The 23328-nt window shown below is 42.2% G+C and overlaps 3 protein-coding genes across 10 annotated transcripts; 1 reads left to right on the forward strand and 2 right to left on the reverse strand.

Annotated features, from left to right (window-relative positions):
- Positions 1-370: 370 nt before the first annotated feature.
- Positions 371-13211, reverse strand: cars2 (cysteinyl-tRNA synthetase 2, mitochondrial). Of its 4 annotated transcripts, none has more exons than XM_035411477.1 (15): positions 13171-13211; positions 10544-10594; positions 9523-9640; positions 9338-9409; positions 8908-9013; positions 8023-8103; positions 7273-7402; positions 6828-6961; positions 4306-4373; positions 3212-3278; positions 2987-3125; positions 2379-2502; positions 1844-1942; positions 1503-1715; positions 371-1219 (listed from the first exon to the last, which is right to left on the reverse strand). In XM_035411477.1, the coding sequence occupies exons 3-15, from the start codon at positions 9568-9570 to the stop codon at positions 1145-1147; spliced, it is 1356 nt and encodes a 451-aa protein (XP_035267368.1). In that variant the 5' UTR covers positions 9571-9640; positions 10544-10594; positions 13171-13211; the 3' UTR covers positions 371-1144. The 4 variants fall into 4 exon arrangements, 3 of the variants coding, with proteins under 3 accessions (XP_035267368.1, XP_035267369.1, XP_035267367.1); XM_035411478.1 differs by lacking the exon at positions 13171-13211 and adding an exon at positions 12185-12248; XM_035411476.1 differs by lacking the exon at positions 13171-13211 and adding an exon at positions 10681-12124.
- Positions 12685-18585, forward strand: ing1 (inhibitor of growth family, member 1). 5 transcript variants are annotated; one of them, XM_035411483.1, is made up of 3 exons: positions 15239-15271; positions 16137-16179; positions 16338-18585. In XM_035411483.1, exons 1-3 carry the CDS (start codon positions 15254-15256, stop codon positions 17042-17044), a joined length of 768 nt encoding a protein of 255 aa, XP_035267374.1. In that variant the 5' UTR covers positions 15239-15253; the 3' UTR covers positions 17045-18585. The 5 variants fall into 5 exon arrangements, 4 of the variants coding, with proteins under 4 accessions (XP_035267371.1, XP_035267373.1, XP_035267374.1 ...); XM_035411481.1 differs by lacking the exon at positions 15239-15271 and adding an exon at positions 15278-15979; XM_035411480.1 differs by lacking the exons at positions 15239-15271; positions 16137-16179 and adding an exon at positions 12685-13760.
- A 1278-nt stretch (positions 18586-19863) lies between these two features.
- On the reverse strand, positions 19864-23081 carry ube2al (ubiquitin conjugating enzyme E2 A, like). The gene is made up of 6 exons (XM_035411485.1): positions 22669-23081; positions 22100-22180; positions 21738-21763; positions 21491-21580; positions 20987-21075; positions 19864-20650 (listed from the first exon to the last, which is right to left on the reverse strand). Exons 1-6 carry the CDS (start codon positions 22710-22712, stop codon positions 20522-20524), a joined length of 459 nt encoding a protein of 152 aa, XP_035267376.1. The 5' UTR covers positions 22713-23081; the 3' UTR covers positions 19864-20521.
- Positions 23082-23328: the final 247 nt, after the last annotated feature.

Consider the following 23328-nt stretch of genomic DNA (forward strand, 5'->3'; position numbering starts at 1 on the left):
TTTTAACCTTTGTCAATTTAGTTTCACAGTTTAGTAATGTTTATAAATTCAGGGAATGCAGTTACTGTCCCTCGTCTCTGTTAAAATGTCCTGACAACATAAGATTACTGAAACCTGTGACTTTGAGCGCTTACTAAAAAACATTGGAGGATGTCTTTTAAGGATGGACTACATTAAGTGGTTGTCAGGACCTTAATGTAGACTGGCATTTGCTTCACTTAAATAGTTTGGAAAAGATAAAAATTGAATTACTGGAGAGTAATTGGACTTGACTGAGTATGTTTTTCACAATTTGGCTTACTGGAGTTATTCTAATAGAGGCCAAGCAGGTGAGATGGAAGAGAACTCAGAAATGAAACCTTCAGAGTAATTTTCAGTTTCATTTTATTTTTATTAGTGCCCAGTTTGCAGCTGCATTGAGGTTTCTGTATTTCGGGTTTGAGGCGGAGAAGACCCCGCGGGGGGGGCACTCACGCCTGAAATGAGCCGGCGTTTCCGATTCCCCGCCATCGTTAGCACGGTCGCCCCGCAGAGCTCTCGGTCAGCGCGCGGCTGCGGTTCAGGCTGCGACGGAAGGACGGAGCCCGGCGTCACGCGGATCGCCGCCTCTCCTGCGGGGGAGCCGTGAACGCGCCGCGGGTGAACCCCGAGCGCGTCGACACGTTCAAATGCAGCATCTCGGGAGGAAGGACTGACTTTTTAATTGCATATTGATTACTGGTGTCCCACAAGGTGTTTGCTGGCAATGTGAGGAGCACAAGCAATGATGTGAAAAAAGGTTTTTTTTTTTTTTTTTTTCAAGGACAGTGATCACTGAAATCAACTCTGCTTTCGGCAAAAAGAAGAAAAAAAAGACCTGCAAATTTAGTATATGTATTTAAAACTGCAGTCCAGTTTCCAATTATGATTATGTTAGTATCATTTTTTATGCTTCACCAAGAGTGTCCGAATTACATTAAGCTCCTTCAGAAAAGCACAGCCTGTCCATGGAGTTTTCCTCATTTTGGTTTCACAAAGACACATTTTTCCCACGTTCCTCAGCAGGAAGGTTTTGGCGCTGCTTGACGTGACAGGTCCCTTGACCGTGGCCTGGCTCTCTTCCCGCCATTGGCTGGCTCGGTTTCGGAGGAATCGCCTTGGGATTCTACACCCCGTCTCCGTCCTTCTCCGGCCCAGCCTTCTGCCTGGTTATCTCCCAAGTGGAGTTGGTGCCCCTGTCCTGAAATGGCAGACAACGGCCTTTAGGGGGAGCCGTCACTCCCACCCAACCCTGTGATCTTTCCTTGGCTTCCGCGATCACCTTTGCACTGTATTAGTTGCACCGGTACACACGGTTAATCTGACACATTTAAAAAAGACATACTGCAGTATAAATAAAAAATTCTGAACATAGTTCTCGTAAGTCTATAATAAGGGGGGGTCATGGGTTCAGGAAGTTTGGGAACCTGTGGTGTAAGGGGTCTAAGCCCCTGTAGCCAGAAGGGCGTGGGGTCCGAGCTGACCTTGATGTGGATGCCCAGCGGGGCCAGGTCGCTGCGGAGGGCGTCGCAGGCCTTCAGCAGGGGCTGGCGGTCCGGGCGGGGCCGCGGGCGCCGGGCTGGTTCCCCCGCGGGATCGTCCGGGGAGAGCGCGAATGCGCGCACCTCGGCGCGGAACCTGGCCAGCTGCTCCACCACGTTCTCCAGGGTCCCTGAGGCGTCCGCCGCAGCTCTCACCTGCAGCCCAGACCGGGGGGGGGGCGGGTTAGGCTAAACGTGATGCCACCTCGCGATGGAGAACACACGAGTGCCCTGGAGAGAATTCAGGACGGTTAAGAGGAGGCGTGAGGGTGCAAGTCCCAAACCTGTGTGTCCAGCAATCCGACGCCCAGGTTATCCAGGAACCCCCGGATGTAGGACAGAATCGCCCCGAAAACGGCCGGACTCCTGGGAGATGAGTCGCCCTGCATGGAACACATGCAGGAAAGACTGTCATCTATGGGGTGTATTCCATGAAAACCTCACTTCCAGTCTAAATAACAAAATACCCGAAGCGGATGCAGATTTTTCTATCAAATGAGCCTCACCACACTTGATTCAACTAATTAACTAATCAATTATCCTGGGCCTAAATCGAGACGTTGACAAAATAAAATGAGGTGCTTTGGTACTGGGCTAAAACAAAAATCTGCACCCACAATGGCCCTTTCTGTATAAGATTGGACACCCAAAACGGTGTCTCTGGACACTGTTTAAAAAAATAATTATTTAAATACAGAGCCACAGATCCCACAGCATAAATCCCAGAAGCGTGCTCTACGACCTCTCCCCTGCTGGCCTTGTCCCTGCACTGAGCAGGCAGCTGCCACCGCCCAGCTGCTTGCGGCCTTAATGGGTTACCTTGGTAACAGCCTGAAGCTGACAGTTGCCATGGTGAACGAGGCTCCTGATCGCATCGACGGCCCTCGGCGTGTCAAAGTCGTCTGCCAGCGCCGCCTGAACGCTGGCCTGAGTGGCGGCTAACCTTGGGGGAACACAAAGAGTGCGGCATTTTGAGGGGGGAGGGAACACAACAGGCTCTGGGACCGAAACCGTGTCTTTGCTCTCAAGTTCAGAAACGCTTAGCGCGAGAATCTCTGAAGCACAGAGAGGAGCTGAAGTCAGCGTTGAGAGGGACACAAATTCAACAGAGCCAGAGCTGCAGTAAACCTGCATCCTAATTAATTAACCTAATTTGTTCTTGGTTTTCAAAGTAAACTACTCAGTGACTCACAGGGGTTACCAGATAAATGAATTCAGTGATAGCCTTACCTTAACCATGCGCCTTCAAATGCACCAACAATTTGATTAGCTGTTTGGACAGCCAAGCGTAGCAGAGACAACCCACGCTCAATTATGCGATTATGTCATTCTACATGAACCGTGTGCTTTGATTCACTGAGTGGCACAGAGAAAACCCACAAACCGTGCCCTTTCCCAACTCCTCGACGCCCAGTCAGACGCCCCACCTTTCCCACAGCACGGCCTCCTCCACTGCCTGGCACGTCAGCTGACCCTTCATGTAGGCCTCGGCGTCGTGGGAGAAGGCCGAGATGGAGGCCAGAGTGCTCCGGGCTTCGTTCATACTGGCCTCGCTGTAGTCGATAGCTGGAAGAAACCAGTGTTGAACAGTTTAGCCCCAAAGCGCCAAACACGACACAGTGCTTTTATTGGACGCTGAAGCAAAAGTCTACCTGATCTGTAGTTGGCCAACAGGCAGAACATTCGAAATTCATTGGCAGAGTACAACTGCAGGAAATCCTATTGGTGGAAAAAATGGAAACAAACGAGTCAACTTATCAATTATAATTTATTACATGTGTTGTATTTTATAAATGCAGGAAGCTCTGGAACAAATACGCAATTCAGAGGAAATTTAAACATCCAAAAGCCAAAAGCCAGCTAAGGGAAAACTGGAAAAACATTCATAGACTGTGGAAAATGGCAGTAGAGACCCAGCTGGAAAATTATGGAATTGTAAAGAACAATTTTAACTGATATGCATCCATGTTATCTGTAAGTGTGCTGAATATGGTGGGGTGGTTTCCAGTAGCCTTTGACAGGCTAGAGGCTGGGTGTTCCAAATCAGGTATTCAGGTTAGGGCCAGTCCTATCTAACAAACAGTGAAAAAACTGCAGTGAAGTTTAAAACTGAAGGTATTTTTTATTTATCATTTCGGAAAAGGAAATTCTGCCTGCCTACTTTTTCATGTATTTTGTGAACTGTAATCAGCCATCTTAAATGTATACATGCCTACTCTTCTTATGCTTCCGCTACTCTTTAAAACAGCTTGAAACTTAAATACAGTGTAATTGTGCATTTTCCCCAGTAATTGTGTATTAGGCCATACACTGTTCTTACTTTGAAATCTAAGTTTTAATTTCAGAAAAAGAATGACTTGGGATCTGCTGACCAGGCCGTTTTTTGTAGCGTGGGGGTTTCATTTACTGCATAGCTGCACAGCTTAGAGTCAATGACCTTTATTCAACTTGCAGGTTTTAGACCGATGGCCTTTGCTGCCAATGCAGCAGAACATTTCATGCACCACTTCCCTGTGCTGGCACTAGAGGGCAGACTTGCAATAGTGAATCACTGAAATCAACTCTGCTTTGGGCAAAAAGAAAAAATACCTGTAAATTAAGTATATGCATTAAAAACAAAGTGCAACAGAAACTAAAGTTTTTTTTTTGTTTTTTTTTTTACAAAAATCTTATTCATAGTTTTTTTACGAATACAGACTGAACATGAAATGATTATCAAAAGATGAAGAACTGAGAAAAGAATTACCTTTATGGTAATATAGTTTTTCAAGGATTTTGACATTTTCTCAACGCTTCCTTTTAAGTGAAGATGCCCTGTAAAAAATAAACACAAACACACATACACACACCCACAGCATAAATGACTCGTCGTTTTAATTAAACTGTAGATAAATATGTAGGCCATATGCCAACACATATTCCCATGAATGCCACTAACAAAAAGGTTGGCTGGTGAAGGACATAAATGCAAACTATCTATAGAACTATTCACACGGGTTTTGCCCCATGGAATTTATTGTATTTTTACACGCCTTGGTGAGCGTACTCCCTTGTGAACTGAAAAGCCTGAAAAGTTTCCGAGCATTACACTGGGGAATTGACAGACAATTTCATATACACTACATTCCAGAACAGCCCCTGGGCTTGTGGATTAAGTTTCCTGTGGCTTAGAATCATTTGTTGCAAAAAATCGGTTTTAAGCAACTTACTCTTAAAGGAACATCCACATTTGTCTTTTGTAAGTAAATTAATGTTTTCTTAAGAAATAGCCTATATTTCAGATGGAACAATGAGCACTGTTTTGGCAGTTATATTAATTTATGTTTAAAAAGCCCTGTTATCTTGAACATTAACTATGTCCTGTAACTTTCTTCATGTTATTAATCACATACTATTCCCACTGAGGGCAGTTTCTTGAAACGACGGGTCCTCATTACCCCAATCCAGACCCGCCATGTTGATGGCTTTGGCTTTTTCAAATACACTGGCTAAACTACCACATTTTCCCTAATCAAAACACTAGAAAAGCACCGTAGAAGCAAATATGAAAACATACTATTCTCCAGTAGAAGGGTAGTATTTGTGTTTCTTTAGTGGCATTTTTTTTTTAGAGAAGCCAGTTGGAAATACCCAAACTTGCCTCGCTGAGGGCCTTTGCTTTCACTATAGCACCACGTTATGGTTTTAGCTTCTTTGGCAGGTTGCATCACTTTAACTTTGGATTCTAAAATCAGCCTAACCTGGTTCTGTCTGTATACTACAGTGGTGACCATTAAGAGCACCTGCAATGCAGCACAGTTCACACTTAGCTCCAGGCTCACAGAAGAGTGTACCAATGAGAATACAATACAGCACCATCACTGTGATGAAGCAATCTCACATCAAAGCTACGTTTTAAAACATTGTAGACAAAAATGAACTCCACAGGCCTTAGTTAACTTTTCACTCAAAATATAAGCCTCTAATTAAGAGTGCCAAAGAAACATGCTTATGGAGGTACACATAAACCACTGGGAAATAACCCATCTTAGAATGCAAGGTAAAAGTGAAGATTTCAGAAAAACTAGTCCTATGTGAATTATGTTTAAGGGAGTAAAAAAAAATGATTAATTCAGAAGTGAATAGGTTACTCCACACAAGTGGGGTGGAATTTTTAAATACTAGGCTATATATAACACACATGAATGTTGAGAGGGCAACCTCTCACTGGTCAAGACTTTAATTGAGATGTTCATTTAGTTGTAAGTATCTACACGTCCACTAAAATTATTAGCCACAAAAAAATGATTATCTTTTGACAACGCAGCATCAAATGATGCCCTAGAATGTTAATTACAAAGAATGTAACAGCATGCAAATTGAATGCATGGAATGGATTACTGCACCTTTAATTAAATGCAGGTGTGGTAATCCAGTAATAATCAACCGTAACTGTCACACAAAATCCATTAGTGACCGAAACATATGCCCACTGTATCTACATTTCTTATGGTAATGTTTCCACATTTCCTGATATATTTAGAATGCCTTGACTCTGCATTGAATCTGTGATAGATTTTCCACAGTTGTACTGCAGGAATAAAATTTTCCACATTGGGAATGGGAAAGGGGACACAAATCAAAGACATACACAATGGTTTCTTTTTTCACTTTTGTGCCTGACATTTTAAACAGAAGCACAAATAAGACCTCAGACATGAGGCAGGCAGACAGACATCAAAGCTATGGAAATGAACCTGGCACTTGAAAGCAGGAGAAAGATAAAGTGGATAAATATCAAGCACATAAACCTTTCACACAAATGTAAAAGACTCAAATGATGTGAAAGCTGCAATCAAAGGCCCGATTTCTCTCTCTCTCTCTCTCCAAATGTTCCACAAAAAAACCACTATGCCTCTTTCCTTAGCTTGCATCATATGAAGAGACACTTTTCCATTTAAATAATTACAATTGCAAATAGACATAGGCTACAGGGTGCCTGCTACTGTTCTCTAGGCTGCCCAACCCTGTTCCTGGAAATCTACCATCCTGTAGGATTTCACTCCAAACCTTATGAAGCAAACCTCATTCATCAGCAAGAGATCTCATTAAGCTGCCAATTAGTAGAATCAGGTGTGCCAAATTAGGGTTGAAATGAAAACCTCCAGGACGGTAAATCTCCAGGAACATGGTTGGGCAGCCCTGATACAGGCTAACACTTCAGCACGGTACAATACACCAGACATTGATTCACGTCAGAGAGCACAGGGGTAACTGACAGGGTCCTACCTGAATGCAGGAAGTAGTTCCCCCATTGCCCACATTGGTGGTAGGCTTCACACTGGGCAATCTCATTCTCATGATGGGGGAAAGCCAGGTCGATGCCTCCAGTGTGGATGTCCAGCTGACTTCCGAACACAGAACTGCAGATTGCAAAAGGAAAAGCACCCGATTACAGATGGCTGCTAGATGTCATTCAAATATGTCCATTAAAAAGTAAACCAATGTCTGCTGTATATCCACAATATATCCATATACATTATCTATATTTTTCTTTCTTTCTTTTTTTGCAGTACATTATAAATGCAAAGGTTTTCGCAAGCTTCAGAAATGACAAACATGGGTGTTCTTTTATCTTTTTTGTGTAAGCATACATTAATCTGACCATTTAATAATAACAATAATCGTAATAAATAAAGCAATATCTTATTCATCTTTCTTTAATTCCACTAACCTGGCAATGGTGGAACACTCAATGTGCCAGCCAGGTCGGCCTGGTCCCCAGGGAGACTCCCAAAGCGGTTCCCCGGGTTTCGCACCCTTCCATAGCGCAAAATCCCTGGGGTCCTTTTTGTCAATGTCCCCTGCAGGGCAGCACACATAAGTGTCAGCCATTGACCGAGCATCCTGAAAATCATTTCCATCCCAGCGTAGCCTACCCTGCTACGCTTGAGCTTAAGCAGTGAGGTCTCTAGCAAACCTATCCACCAGGCTCTCTGAATGTACCTTTTAATAATAATCAAAAACTTCATGCTTCATGTTCTTCACTGGGAAAACACTGGGATTGGCTATTGGTCAGCATGCAAAGAATTTCAAATTAACCTCATTAATTAAGTCAAATTAATCAAATAATGTTTTAGCACACCAAAGTGAAATGTCTTTTGGAAATTTGCCAGTGTAAGTCTTTAAACAAACACTTTTTTCCCCACTCGGTCCTTTGTAAAGGGAAACATTTGCATATAGTTGAACAGAACAAAACTGACGCATTTTATCCTGGGGAAATTGTGTACTTTTAATTGATTTAATTAAAAATGTCTCCATTCTGAGGCCTGTGCATAGGTTTAAAATTCTACTATAGCACCTTATGAGTTGCAGTTGGTGGTTGCACTTTATGACACAAAAACACACCCAAAAACATGTCACATTATCACAGAGAAAATGTCCATCAATACATCAGCACAAGTGACACACAAATGTACTGTACCTGCCTCACCAGCTGTCTCTCCTGTACTCCTGAGCTTGCCGTATCGGTTCCCAATTGACCTGATGTCAAAATACACATTTCCTGTATTGAAACACACAAATCAAATAAAGCACGCTGCAAACGCCACCAAAGACAACCGGTCTCTAATTATCAGCAGGTTACTGTACATACTGTACATACATAGCTGGGTTTTGCCATTCCCAAACCCAGATAAGAAAGGAGTAGCGTTGTGCACTGGGCTACCGACTCGGTTGTGTAAAACCCTTTAACCACTAATGAAACCTCTACCAGAGACCACAACACAAGTTAGACTGAGATATCTCTTGATACACACACAGCAATAGTAATGCCTATTCTTAGTGTAGATAAAAGGAAATGGCAGTGGAGGGAAAGCTTCTCAATGGGGCAATACAGCAAGTCAAAAACAGGAGAGCACCCACGTATGCAAACAAAAATACAACTACATTCATGAAGAGACTGCTTGGAGAACATGTAAAAAATAAATAAACTGGTGTTACTCATGCACAGATACAGCTTTTCATGTAATTACAAGGAGTTTTAGGTTGTTATGCTATTCTAAACTGGGAGCATGTGCAAGCTAACTCCAAGATATCACATTACTGAAGTTTAGCAGATGCTCTTGTCCACGGCAACTTGCACAATTTCCACATAACATCCATTTATGCAGCTGGATATATAGCGAAACACTTCAGGTTATATACTTTGGTTAAGGGCACAACAGCAGAGCCCTACATGGGGATCAAACCTGCAACCCTTGGGTTACAAGCCAAGTTCCATCATACGACACTGCCAAGAAATATACATTGTTCTTAACATACTAATACTGCATGTTTTTGACATATTTATAATTTAGCATGGACACACCTTTATTTGTGGCATATGCATGTCCATTTCTGATGATTCCCTGTATGAAGGCAATGATCTGAGGTATGTTCTCTGTAACTCGCATATAAACCGATGGTGGACGCACCTAGACCAGGTTAGAGGGGACATAAACCATAAATCAAACCCTGGAACAAACTGTTTACATGTATGCATTCAAAATTTCCAAGATGGCTATATCACAATGTTGTTTTACATCACCCCTACAGGACAAGTACAATTTTAAAAAGAAAGAAAACTGTACATTATGGTTATGGTGATTACCAGTAATGTATAACTATGATTACATTTCAACCCAGCTCGGCATAGTGTTAATTATGCACTAAGCTTTACAAAAGTGGCTATAAGGTATTTGAATAAGAAATGTATCCCGCAATTGTGTTGTTTATTTTAAAAGATACATGGAGCTCACCTTCAAGGCTAGCATGTCATTCTTAAATTCTTCCTCATACATTTGAGCCAAGACTGTTGGTGAAATGTTTTCCTGCAAAATTACAATACATATTCAAGGAAATAACCGTCACTCTATAAGCCAGTTGATTGATATGGAAAGACAAGAGATGTAGTTGTATCATACTGACAATGAGATATGGTTACCTGCAAGCTTCTCTTAATAATTTTGTCATCGATATCAGTAATCACCATAACACTGATTACATTTATCCCAAAAACCCCGGCTAAAATCCTTTGAATGATGTCAAATCTGACATAGGAGCTGGAGAAGAGGAATGACAAAAAAAATGTAGAAATTAGAAATTTTGTGCTCAAAACATTTACATGCTCTTTATACCCACTGCACTGCCATGCTGTAAAAGTTAAACAACCACAGTATAGGCTACATACCAAAACAACTGCACAAACACAAGATTTATAATGAGTTAATATATTTTTTTGAAATGTGCAGAAATTATATGAAATTAACTACATGCATAGATAATACTAGAGACTTGCCCAGCCCATACAGCAATATAAAAAACAATTATTCAGTTTCAGGCATTGTTACATGCTAAGAACGTCACTGCATATAGGCCTAACTGGTTTCAGTTCAGGTTGTGTACATTGTGATTAACCCGGCAAGAAAACAATCACCTATTTTCTTTTCTGGACCCAACCATGCTTCCTGCAGTCTACAGTTAACATTAAACTTTAAAGGAGTGATACACTGATTATTAACTGTACAAATTAATTTCATTAAAATGTTATTTACCCAGGATGGCTTTGATTCATGAATTACTGTGGTGATATAGGCACCCAGTTTATCATGAGGTGCCCATATTTTTTGGAGCACTCTTGCTCCAATAAGTAACTTCAGACTTGCTCACTCATGAATCCCACTGTTATTATGACCCCTGTAAGTATCTCAGGTACACTTATGTGCTTAAACGACGAATTTACTCAGGGCAACAGATCGGCAAATTAATCCAAAATACATAAACCCTCTACTGGTGCAATACAGCCTGGGTATTCAGTGAAAGAAATATTTGCCCCAAATAAGACCTGACCCTACAACCTGTTCACAAGCCCAACATAATTCATCCCCTCTTAACAGCTGTACATTAACAGGTCTGCCAAAGAACAACGTATCTAAAAAAGAAAAAGAAAAATTGCAACAGCTTACCATGCGTGGCCAAGGTGTGCATGATCATAAACTGTGGGTCCACAGCTATACCTTCAAAACGACAGAAGAGAGAATGTAGGTTCCACTGTTCAAACTATTCTAATTCACAACTACACAAAGATGTGTGAAATAAGTACCATGTAGCCATTCCTTCCTTTGCCAGCACCAGAGGCTCTTTTCGTTTTGTGAGACTGTTGTAGGTTTTTAACCCAGTGTCGAACCCTTTTGGTATTTTCCATTTATTCTCATCCCGGGTACAAAAAGAAATTGCAAACTGTGTGTTTAAGGCTATACGATTTCTACCAGAGAAGCAATACCCCACTCCACATTGGTTTCGCTGCAGCAATCTTGCGTCATGTAGCCTTATAACGCGGCTAGCCACGTTTTGTAACCTGAACATTTTAATGTTGTACATTCTCAGTAGGGCCTTACGAAAGAACAGCTAGCTTGCGACGTCATTCATCCCCTGTCGGTAGCTAGCCTACATAATGCTGTCAGATCACCTTGACAAAAGCTAATCTGATTTCTTGTTTCTTACTGCACGCACCAGTGTGATTTTGCAACCTTGGAAAAGTTTCGCGATGAAGTACCAAAGCGATGTAGCTACACACCACGTAGTATTATTTCATAACGCATGCTCGTATTTTTATCTCATAGTGGCCCTGTGTAACACGGAAGTCAAATCAACTGACGACAGAGCGTGGTAGAGCTGCCACTTGCTTAACACCTGAAAACCAGAGGACAGATCCTCTTTTGAAATAATCTAGACCTGCCACAAAATGGCTGTTCATATGCAAACCTAAGAAAAAGAAAGCTGTCAGACCACAAATGGACTGAATTGAAGGCAGTAGGAGGAGCACAAGCGTCTGAAGTCCCAAACATGGCGGCAACAGCAAAACACGCGAGTAGACTAGAAGTGGGAGGGGCCCGGCAGTGAAGCACCCGGAAGTGCGTATGCTGAGTGCAAAAAGAGCTGACTGTCCAAACTTAATATAGAAAAACAAGCTCTTTTGACACCCTAAGAAAACCTCATCGGTCAATTTTTTATGATCATAAATTTCATTATATGCAACAATTTGTGCAATAATGATTTGCTTGACCCAGACGTGTTGGCCAAATGAAAATGAGCTTACAACCTTGTTAGCAATACAATGAACAATACAAATGTTCATCTTAGCTTTATACATAATTATCTGGAGCCTATCCGAGCATTCATTGGGCGAAAGGCAGAAATACACCCTGCCTTCAACTGTACAACTTGTCTCAAGTGTCCTGGTTAAAAAAAATCCATACATCAGACCAAAATATCCTGGAATATATGCAGTGAAAGAACAAGTGGGAGAACAGTAAACCATATCCAGTTTGAATCTTTCAAGTACGTGTCACAGGATAAATTCAATGCAAAATCTTACATGACGCCTCGCTGACCTTGCTGGTGATACAATAACTACCACAAATTTTCCAAGCTTTATGCCATTGTACATAATCAAAAAGGGCAGACGAAAATATTTTTATCATGGAAAAATAACACATTTGAGGTTGTTTCTCATATTTGTGTTCCTACACTTTTCTTTTTACAACATCAATTTCCCCAAAGAAATATTGTTTAAAAATCATATAAATCAACAGAAACGCCCATACAACCACAATTCCACGTGTAGCTGAATTCGGAACTCCAGAAACACCTCTTGGGTTGTTAGCCATAGGTGGGATTACTAGAAATGACTTGGGTGTCACGTGCTTGTCAACAATGTCAATTTCCAGTTTTTCCTAAGGGGACTGGGGGAGTCCATTTCCAAGTCTCCAACTTTCTTGCTTTGAGTATCGGCGGATTTTTTATACACGGCTGGAACAGTTCATGAGTGAACTTAAAATGTAACAATATACTTCATAATTGTTTCCTTTGTGTAGTTATACGTTACATGGACACCAAATGACACATTTGGGAAGCGTAATCGCCTCTGAAAATGCTTCCTGGGTGTTGGTTGCTATGAGAAACGATAGACGCGCTAATATTTCCCGCCTCCTCCCCTGCGGTGATTGGCTCAGCAAGGTGATGGCATGTTTTTATTGGCTAACATCTTTTCAGTTTCTTTGTTTGAGAATAGTTGTGATTATCCTTCCCCCGTTCTTTGTAAAAATTCAAACGATATGATGCTGTAACAAAAATTGCATTCTAGCTACTATTTTACAAAGTATTTCAGATTAAAATGATCTATCTTTGAAAGAGGCTTATGAAGTTACATGGCTAATATATACAGAAAGCAAAAGTAATGTTTTTCTTCGTTTCCATAACGTGGCCGTACTAACCAGGTTAGCTTCGTAAGTTTTGCGAAAAACCTTGCTAGACGGCGAGCTAGTTTCGTGCATTTCTCGGGAGCCGGTAAACTCCTTCGATAACTAAAAAGCGTATTCCGCGTTTAAACGTAGTGATTGCTCTGGCCACAACGCAATCTACCTAACTTACTGACACATCGTACTACTACTCCAACAAAAATGCCTTGAGTTACCGTTAGCTATCTCGCAAATTTAGTGTGAATCAAAGGACTAAAATCACTTGCCTCTGTTTGTCCTAAATATGCGGTTAGCTAATGTCAAGGTAGATAGTCTAAGTGACTTGCTCTTACCGTCCGAACTGCTTTACTGAACGGGCGCAGTTAGCAAGCAGGATAAATTGTGAGTTGTTCGCATGCGCACATCATGCTAGGATAAATGTTTCCCAAGTGTTTGAACTGGTAACTCATTTTCCACGTTGGATCAAGTGCGGGGACCAGAAAATCAGATATTGTTATATTCAACCAGACATTGAGAGGTCGCTAACTCGGATGAATCTGCACACTTTGCTGTCAGTGTTAGACGCCTGAATACTTCAGCTGTCTTTTTGGCGTCTGAGCGTTTTGTGACCGTTTAAGAGAGGACCCGTTAGCCACAAACTAGCTAGCTAGTGTTAGCCGCCACCGTGTTGTGTTTGCCTGACATTCACTCTCCAACTAGCTGGCTAGCTTGAACATAGAGTGGAGCCTGTATCAAATCTTTTTTGGATAACAACTGACTTGAGGGTGATCTGAAAAAGGGGAAATGTTAAGCCCTGGCACTACCGGGGACTCACTCCACGTTACTAATTATGTGGAAGACTATTTGGACTTGGTCGAATCATTGCCTTTCGACCTACAGAGAAATGTGTCTCTTATGAGGGAAATCGACGCTAAATATCAAGGTAAGTTGCATTCTCATATCGGGTTAGATTATTATGGCCTTTTTAGACTAACGTTTAATTTTTAAAATTCTCCAATTTGTGGTGTAAACCCGCGGGGCGGAACAAAAGATTTCTGCTCTTTAACAGTGTTTATAACGTTAGTCTAACGCTACAACATAAGCGGCAATGGTGATGAAGACACCCATCATCGATTTTAACTTCGATTTTTCTAACAATAATGACCATCAATGTTGCCGAGTAGTTTGTTGCATGTTCTAAGAGCCAAAGCAAAAACTACAGATAAAACACAATAGCATTTTGGACTGTAGCTAGCCAGTCAGCTAGTTAACTGCAATATTCATGATGGCTGTTGACGTGAGTGAGAAGCTAGCAGCAGTGTTTAGTGTGTCTAACGAGCTAGGTTTTCACCCCAGTTGTTCCTAGCTAGTATATATTGTAAAATGATTCTGTCGCCTCTGTTGTATGGTCGAATGTTCTCAGTCGTGCTAGTTTGTGAGGTTTTTTTTTAAATATAGACTAGCTATAAAACCGAAACCGCTGCTCTAAGCTCTATTGCCGAAAGTTTAAGGAGAATGGGCTGACCAAACAATCTTATTTTAGCTAAGTGCGAAATATGTTATGCATTTGATGATTTGTATCGTCTATTAGGTAGACTAGCTAGCTAGATTGATGTATAAGTCCGGCGAACTACCCATCTAATATAGTCTATCACCAGTTCGAACGTTGGTCCTGGATGCAATTGTATGAAAAAAAGCTTATTTGGCGAGCTAGTTGACTAAGGTTATTAACATTTTACGTGTTTCATTAGGTCCATATTTATTTGCAATTGTGCTACGGACAAAACTATTTTTGTTCCTTGAGCTCCAGTGCGTTGCGTTGGCTGGATGTCTCATCAGACGAAAGCAGTATTATTGAAGTTTGTAACGTTAGCTATCTTGGTGGATTTTGGGCATCCAGCTTGCTAACGAGCACACAAATACCACTGGACGCAGGCGGGATTTGGTTTCGAGATGCTACAAGGTTTGTAATGTGGTGTTACAAGCAATAACATTTTGTGGTGCATTGTTAGGGCATATGGTAGCCTTTACATATGTTTTTTATGTTTAGCATTAGCACTACTGCTAAGAGCACTCCGTTATCACTCCTTCTGGGGTCTGCGTTTGTCGCACGTCTTGCCTGGTTTCGCTGCCCTGCTGTTTTAATACGCCGGATAAATCTGCATATTATTACACTTAACTCCACCTTCACCGGACAATGATTGAACGAAAATATGACACAGGCCAATTTCGTTGCATATGCATCCAACGATTGGTTCGGATCTTGAGTAAATTCCCTCCCACACTTTGCGACAAGGACGCAGTATTGGAAGGTAAGTGTGTTTTTATTGGTAGATGGAGTGGGTTTTTTTCAATCTATTGTTTCTCCAATGTTGATAGGTAGGACCTAAATGCCAATCAAGAGTTTACCCTACCCCTTTCCCGAGGGAAAACCCGATGTCCTCCTTGTCTAGGGTGGGATTGCCGGCCATTTTTTGTGTTAAGCTGTGTATGACGGTATCTGAAGGGGCAGAAACTATACGGTTAAGATGTCCACGTCGCTCTTATTCGGTTACATTGTTGGTCGGATTTTTGTTTACTTGCTTGAAATCTGCTTGCGTCTTAGGGCTAGAGTTATTGTGTTTTGTTCCTAGGAACAGAGTCAGTTGGTTAACTACATATCCAACCACATACTGAAAGGGCGAATGCAATGTGTCGTTTACGTCTAGCTAACGTTCCGATGGGAATTTGCCTCGTTGTACAAATGCTCAATACTCGAATTTGGTTTCGGTCAGAACATCTTGCTGTAGTCATCCATTTACGGCATTATACGTTTGGTGTGTAAACGATCACTCCGATGTTTCCTGTACTTTGCTCAAACACAGCGGATGTATCGCTTCCCATAGTAAATTTGCAGCACGGATATTATTTCTATAAAGCGACCGTCGTTCCCCTGTCATTCAGCATATCTCACCGCAAAAGAAAGAGTTCAGAAGCAGAAAATGGGCATTGTAAAGTGCAGTTTTATGCAAGTCTTAATTTAAAAATGGCAACCTGATACTTAAGTGGTCTTGGCTCAAGGGCACGTATATATGCACTTACATGGGGTATAAATCAGTATGTATCTTTCTAAATAAATACAAAGAAATACGGTTCGCAAAATACCTCCGGGTTGCCTTAACGGTACGGTACAATTTCGGTTCAACGAAAAATGAAATGTGAAATATAAAATTGCAATCTGTGGCTTACTAGACATAAGCACATAAGCACTTGCAGATGGTCTTTCTTAAAAAGAAACAGGTTAAAAAAATGTTTAAAAGCTCCGCTATAATTTGTTTAGTTCACAGCTCCTGTGAACCACACATCTCCTACCAAACCGTTAGGTACGAATACTTGTACAGTTATGTGTCTAATATAAATGTATTTAAAATTGGATTCACGAAAAGCAGATATGCATGTTATTATTTGTCTATTGCTTGTCAGTTGTGCCATTGTTTCTGATATTGCGATTGAAAGTGTCCTGGGTCTGGTTGCTTTGCAGAGGTCCTGAAGGAGCTGGATGAGATCTATGAAAAGCACAAGAAGGAGTCCGACCCAGTCCAGAGGAAGCGGCTGACACACTGCCTCCAGAGGGCGCTGATCCGAAGTCAGGAGCTCGGGGATGAGAAGATCCAGATAGTAAGTCAGATGGTGGAGCTGGTGGAAAACCGCAGCCGACAGGTGGAGGGTCACGTGGAGCTCTTTGAGTCGTGTCAGGAGCCGGCAGAGATCGCCGTCACGCCGGGCAAGATGGCCCAGGACAAGAGGAGGGAGGAGGCGGCCAGCTCGGTCGACAAGCCCGGCAGCAAGCGCTCCCGCCGACAGAAGAACAACGAGAACCGGGAGAACTCCAACAGCAACCTGGACCACAGTGACGAAATCAGCGTCGGCACCCCCAAGGAGAAGAAGGCCAAGACATCCAAGAAGAAGAAGCGGTCCAAGGCCAAGGCGGAAAGGGAGGCGTCGCCAGCGGACCTGCCCATCGACCCGAACGAGCCCACCTACTGCCTGTGCGACCAGGTGTCCTACGGCGAGATGATAGGCTGTGACAACGACGAGTGCCCCATCGAGTGGTTCCACTTCTCCTGCGTGGGACTCAACCACAAGCCGAAAGGGAAGTGGTACTGCCCGAAATGCAGAGGGGAAAGCGAGAAAACCATGGACAAAGCCCTGGAGAAGTCCAAAAAGGAGAGGGCTTACAACAGGTAGTTGCCTACCTGGTCACCTGGACCAGGCGCATGACAATGGCGTCACTGTTTTTGTTCTGTCCTTCCGTGTGCAAAAGGGCTGTTGTGACTGTCGATGTTGGAGGCTGGGTAGCAGTGGCGGTGGAAACCGAAGTTTGACGATCTGCCTTTGAAGAACGCAGGCTGTTTGGTAAACCGTGGGGAGCGGAGCCCTGCCGATGAGGAAAAAGAGCAGCGTCAGCAGGTAGCATGTCCCGAGTGCGCGAGGAGTCAAAAAGCCTAGGACTGCGGGGGTGAACGGCTTAACAAGACTTCCAACAAGCTGGAATGTTCATCTCCGCTAAGTGTGGGTACATTATCTTGAGCGATTCTTGTGTTGCTGCAAAAAAGTAAAGTCTATTCAATAAGTGAATAGCATGGTGTTAAACCATAATGCAAGGCAGCAGTAAGTCTATGGTTTTCCTGCCATATTGTATTTTACAGTATTGGGTGACACTACACTCAGTGTATTTTCTAGCTGGTCACAATGTGCCACAGTACAAATGGAACTCCTCTAAGAGTGAAAGTGAGTAACACAAGAAGTGAAATGCCTGAGAGCAGTATCCAACATTTATCAAGACCAGAGTGCATCAAAGAGCAGTTGGAAAATGTTATTTTATTTTTTAGGAAAGAGTTATTTTCTTTTTTTTTAATGTTAAATGAAAAGGTGACCAGTGATGATAAAAAAACCCAGTTGCTTTTTGCACAAAGAGCCTTGACCCAGTTGTATGTTAGTCTTCCACTTGCTCGTGCTATTTATGGCATAGAATCCTGTGCTGTTTGTCTGTTGAGCTTCTCTCCCCATGATTCTTCAGTCTTTAAACGGCACTGCACACTTTCTGCGTTGTTTAGCAAAAAAAAAAAATACAAAGCAATAATTTAACTGATCCACTTCTCTTCTTTTCCCAGTTTGTGTGCATTAGGCATCACAGACAGTAAACCGTTCTCATCACCGCTGTCATCAGTAACTGTTACTGGCTTAAAATATTGCTGCATTCCTGTCATTTCAGTCCCAACACCATCAAAGTTTTGTTACCCTATCGTTGACGTCTGAAATTTAGACTGGCGACATGGATACCCTGAAGCGGTTCCTTGTTAAGTAAGGCTCGCAGTGTGGGATGTTTAAGACACCAAGTTATTTATTGCTGTGTGTTTTGAGTGAATGTAAGAACAGGGCCTGCAGAAATGTGGTTGGGTCAAGTGTTTTAATATGAAAACCAACATTTAACTGGTCCTGAGTTTGGCAACTAAAACATCTGAAGACGTGAGGCAGCAATAGTTTTGTGTTGAAGTCATTTGTAAATATTTTGGTAAATGTTACTGTCCTTGCACATTATATTACTTTAAATGTGAATAATACTATTTCTTTTGTCCCATGTACATCAGAAGACCCAAAACATTTTGAATGTAGATATTGGTACATGTTAAAATGTACTATTGTATTTGAAGGCCAATAGGCAGCTTTGTGTAATGAGCGCTTTAGTATCTCACCATGAATAAAAAAAAAACTACTGAAAAACCTTTCATCTCTCCTCGACTGTGCAATTCATCCAAATAACTCCACTGAACTGAAGACTTTTATCAGTCAGCTTTGCTGCTACTGTGAAAACGTCACTGGGTTATGCTGTTATTACGCTGGTATAACGGACATTGCCCACAATTTACTGTGAAGCAAAATACGTTCTAATCGCTCGGTGGCACCAGGAGTCCTTTTGAATCTGAAGGTTGTGGTTTTGAATCCTTGATTGTGAACTGCAACTGTGTCCGGTGCTTGACCTGAATTCCTTCAATAAATATGTAGTTGATTATATGTAAAATATTAGCTGGACGTTCCCGATTGCTGAATAACTTACGAAGAGTGTACGCGGCTGTAGGCAACTTAATTGAGCCTCAACCACTTAAAGCCAGACTGCTGTGTGTCTCTCTGAGGGAAATGTCGGCAAAATAAGGCTCTCGGTACCCCATTAAAGTGTACAGCTGCACCAGTTTTTGGCCTGGTCAATAGCAGGGCGCTAATGATGGAATCGTTTTTAAAAATCCCCGCTTTTAAATAGAGGTCCGTGATCAATGCTACTGGTAGCTGGAAGATATTATGAAGGGGCATTTGCTGCACCATAGTACTGCACAACTCAGAGATACAGTCCCAAGGCTGGAGACCGCTAACTATTTTAAATGGAGGGAAGAGAGTGCCAAATTATTTTTTTAAAAGCAGGGCACCACTCCATTAGCAAAAAACGGTCCCGCATTAAAACTAAAGAAGATATCAGAAGGTATTGTAGGGAAAGAGTTGCAACCATTGTAACCCCACCCCCACTTAATTTACCTTAAAAAAAAAAAAAAAAAAAAAAAATTAACCAATGTGCTTTGTTTTCTGTGAGAGAGAACTGGACCCCAGTCCGATTAAAGAAGGGTTTGATTAACATCAGTTGCATGGTTGCGTTCTATGTTACTAAACTGTTTCTGAAGTCTGGATAGTAGTATTCTGCAGTCTCTACACTTGCTGTACATGGAGAGAATCTGGAACGAGGCACTAGAAAAAATACATTTAAAGGCCATACAATGAGATCTTTCAGATCCCCAGACAAACCACTCCTTTCAGGCCTGCGAGCATCCCTGGAAAAACTGGTGAACTGAGGGGCCACACAAAGTTAACTTAAATCCTACATGCACGATTCACACAGTATCAGATTCCAGGTTGAGCAGTAGCAAAAAAGAAATTATAATTTCTATACCCAGTGCCCCCTGAAAGACACACCAGTCCTCAAAAAATTTTTTTTTGTAAAAAGCACAATATGGCACTACTTTAAGGTAGTTTTGTCCTTTATTTACAAAGGCTGGAAAACATGATGTGAACATCTTGTACAAAATCTGTACATAGCTTCAGCAGATTACTATATACATGTGAGAACTGAATGAACAGCAGAGAGAGAACGGCGGAGGAAAGAGGAAGGGGAGAGTGGGGCTCAGAACGTGTCGAGTCACGTTCCCACACAGGTCGGATTGGAGCACGCAAGCTTGACCAGTAACAGGAGATGATGCACCGGAGAGGCAAAAGCACAAAGCAGGATTACGCCACACAGGAGGCAAGCACAATGCACGGCAAGCCCTCTCTACCCCCTGGATGGCTGCCCCGCCCAGCTAGGACACACAAAGTAAGGAGCTCAAATCAAACAAGGCCTCTACATATTATCATAATCATTTAAAACAAAACTGTAAGCTGGGGCCACTACTGATATCTATACAGTACAATGGCCTCAAATGAAGGCCAAGTTAACGGTGGACATTCTGCTCTGAAAATGGCAGAAATGTGTCAAGACAAAAACAAAGAAAAAGACTGCACCATGCAGGAGGGTTGTGCTAAGGGAGGAAGGTAAAGTGCATAAAATCTTAAAAAAAAAAAAAAAAAGGAAGGGGGGGGGGGGAGACTATTGGAGGTTAAGTGCTAAGAAGCAAGCCATAATCAGCTGTCCTTCCAGCTCTGCTCAACGATGGCGGACACCCTCTTCTCGTACTCCCTCTTGTTCTCCTGGTACAGCTGTGCTGCCTGGCTGTTTGCTGGACTGTTGGGGTTTGGTTCATCCAACAGAGACTGCGGGCACAGTGAAGCAGGAAATGGAAAGCAAAAGGTAGCACAAAACTTAAAAATTATTTAATCATATGACCAGATGAATCAGCCCCGTCGGCATTCATATGTGTGAAAACGGTCATCTGAATTTAAGTACAGAGACAGGCACAGTGCACACAAACTGAAATGGGAAAAAGAAGCAGGACACACTTCCCTCCAGAAATATTTTGTATTTCTATCAACTTGTGAAAATCACCAACTTTCAGGTTTTCTTTGGGGTGACCAGTACATGCCTAGGAAGACAGTTGCCAGAATGTGGGCGATTTCTCCAACACACACATTTTAAGGTTGCTATTCTACCTGTATAGAGGTGAGGATGGATGACACATCGTAGGTTGGACTCCAGCGATTCTGAAGGATATCCAGACATATACTACCATCTGCATACACTGGAGAGAAATAGAAACAAAACTTGAATGTCTTTCCAGGTACATTTCCCCAAAATCCTATCTATACCAAATCAATTACTACATAACCAAAAATAATCTTAAACTAAATGCCCCCCCCCCCTTTTTTAGAGTTATGTTATGGGCAGATATTAGAATGATATCCCCACAGCGCTTGCTTGCTATTAGGCTATTGCTGTCATTTGGATGGGGGGCTATTGTGCTTAGTCTGTAGAGCCCAGCTTGACCATGTTACAATAACTTTCCTCCCCTAATTCCACGACCCCCAGTACTTATGAGTCTATTTGTATGTCTGTCTGTCTGTCAAGACCATGGCTGAATAAGTTTGCTCACTAGGGAGGAAAATAGATAAAACACAAGTAAACAGTTTAGATAGTGAACAAATGTAGCACCATACCATTTGGATGAAACATCTTGGAAACAAACCGAACTGTTGGAGGCTTATTGGGGTATTCTTCTGTGAACTCCACAGTCAGCTTGAATGTGCCTGTAAAATTGGATCAGAAAATGTGCACGTGTAAACACACAAACACACACAAGAAAACTAATTCTATAAATTCTGGGATGTACAAGTTGTCACTCATAAAGATTTACAAAACAATCCCGTGAGCAGAAAACTGCCTGCTGTCCAGAGAAATACTTGCCATCTTCAAATGGTGTGCCCTCGGGCCTGCAAGGGGGGGAAAATATACAACTGTATATCAAAAACAGGCACCAGGGGAAAACAAAAGACAAAGCCCAGACATATATATATTTTTAAAAACCATCAACACTAACAGACCTGTGTAGAGTGTTTTCCTTGACCTTAACTTGCAAGCTGTGTATCCTGCACAAAAAATGCAGTAATCCACCATTTGGACACGAGGCACGCCGATAGTTCCACTGCCCAAGATACTTATAAATGTTCCTGGTTTCAAAACTGTGTAGGGTTCATACCCGCACACTTAAGTTTTACTTGTAAGATCTATCTGGCACCACTATTTAGCTACATCTCTTTTTTCCTTACCCAAATATGACGGCATTCCACGCCATAATGTTGTTCTCTGATGGAGCACCGCTGACGCCCGCCGGGGGGTCTTCCTGTAGCCTGTGGGTCCGTGCAAAACAACTTGAGTTCCACGTGTCACCCAAGTAAGCATGAAACTTTTCTATCTATATATGAACCGTCTGTCTATGGGCATGCAGTTATCCCGCAATTTAGCTAGCTATTGCTTTAGTTATCGTTAGAACAAATCATGGTTAACGAATACATGACTGGATGCACAACAAGCTAACGTTGACAGTAGTCTCATAAATAAGACTACGAACTGGAACCCAAGATCACGGCATTACATTTGAAAAGCCAAACAAGTTAATAGGCTAATGTCGTCTGGATGAGAAGCTTGTCTGCAAGCTAGCCAAATCGAATTAGCCAACACCTCCAGCTCAATCATGGTGTTCAGTAGCGGTCTGTGAGCACTTATTAACAGCCATAATATAGTCAGCGGTTTTGTTGCCATCATAACAAACAAACGAAACTACCTTATATTTAACCTACATCACTAAACAAACAGAAATCCTGGAAATATATCTTACCGTTTAAAATCTCTCATAAGTCTCCTTCGTGCTGGAGTAGACATCCCAGGAAAAAAAATACACCGTTCTTTTAACTTAGCAGTGATAGGTTTTGAAATTCAAAGGGGTGATGGATAAAGGAAAATATCTTTACAATTCCAAGGCTACGGGTTTCGTAGTTACCAAATTACCTTGCCACATAAAACTACCACTGTGCAGTGGCTATAGTCCGAGAACGGGCTAGCTTTCAGCTATATTTTCGACATAGAATTGACGACAACACCAAGACGACAGAACAGGTATAACGGATTCCTGGACAAAAGTCTCGATGAGAAAACAGAAGCATCTCTCCTTTTCGAGACAATTTTACTTTAAAAATAAACATACTGTACACGTTGTGACACTTGCATCGTGCACCAAGTTCATAATGCCTAAATCATGTGTACATTATTACACGAACACCCCTCTTTCACGAAGTGAGATGGTACAGTATTCGTTGTGGGCGTGGCCACTGATATGTCTCGGGAGTACAGTGGGGGTCATGCTATCACTGGCGATAAAGGTCGAAGCCGGCGACAGGTGACAGACAAGCAGCTGAACACGTGAACAAGAAATGTGGTGTGGAGCGGGAGAGGGCTTTATGGTGTGATTGGTGCTCACTGCGCTAATCACGGTATACCC

This window comes from Anguilla anguilla, chromosome 3 (genome assembly GCF_013347855.1).
Source record: "Anguilla anguilla isolate fAngAng1 chromosome 3, fAngAng1.pri, whole genome shotgun sequence".
Taxonomy (NCBI): Eukaryota; Metazoa; Chordata; class Actinopteri; order Anguilliformes; family Anguillidae; genus Anguilla; species Anguilla anguilla.

Bases quoted from the DNA above. Each gene is read 5' to 3' on its own strand.
- cars2 (XM_035411476.1), bottom strand. From the start codon at position 10,958: ATGTACAACATTAAAATGTTCAGGTTACAAAACGTGGCTAGCCGCGTT. The intron at 9,410-9,522 runs GTAACCATATCT...GTAATTTTGCAG, and splicing joins TTATTAAGAGAAGCTTGCAG to GAAAACATTTCACCAACAGT. The intron at 7,403-8,022 runs GTACAGTACATT...GCTGCCCTGCAG, and splicing joins AGAGACAGCTGGTGAGGCAG to GGGACATTGACAAAAAGGAC.
- ing1 (XM_035411480.1), top strand. From the start codon at position 13,622: ATGTTAAGCCCTGGCACTACCGGGGACTCACTCCACGTTACTAATTAT. The intron at 13,761-16,337 runs GTAAGTTGCATT...GTTGCTTTGCAG, and splicing joins AATCGACGCTAAATATCAAG to AGGTCCTGAAGGAGCTGGAT.
- ube2al (XM_035411485.1), bottom strand. From the start codon at position 22,712: ATGTCTACTCCAGCACGAAGGAGACTTATGAGAGATTTTAAACG. The intron at 22,181-22,668 runs GTAAGATATATT...ACGGACCCACAG, and splicing joins CTTATGAGAGATTTTAAACG to GCTACAGGAAGACCCCCCGG. The intron at 20,651-20,986 runs GTAGAATAGCAA...CTGTGCCCGCAG, and splicing joins CCATCCTCACCTCTATACAG to TCTCTGTTGGATGAACCAAA.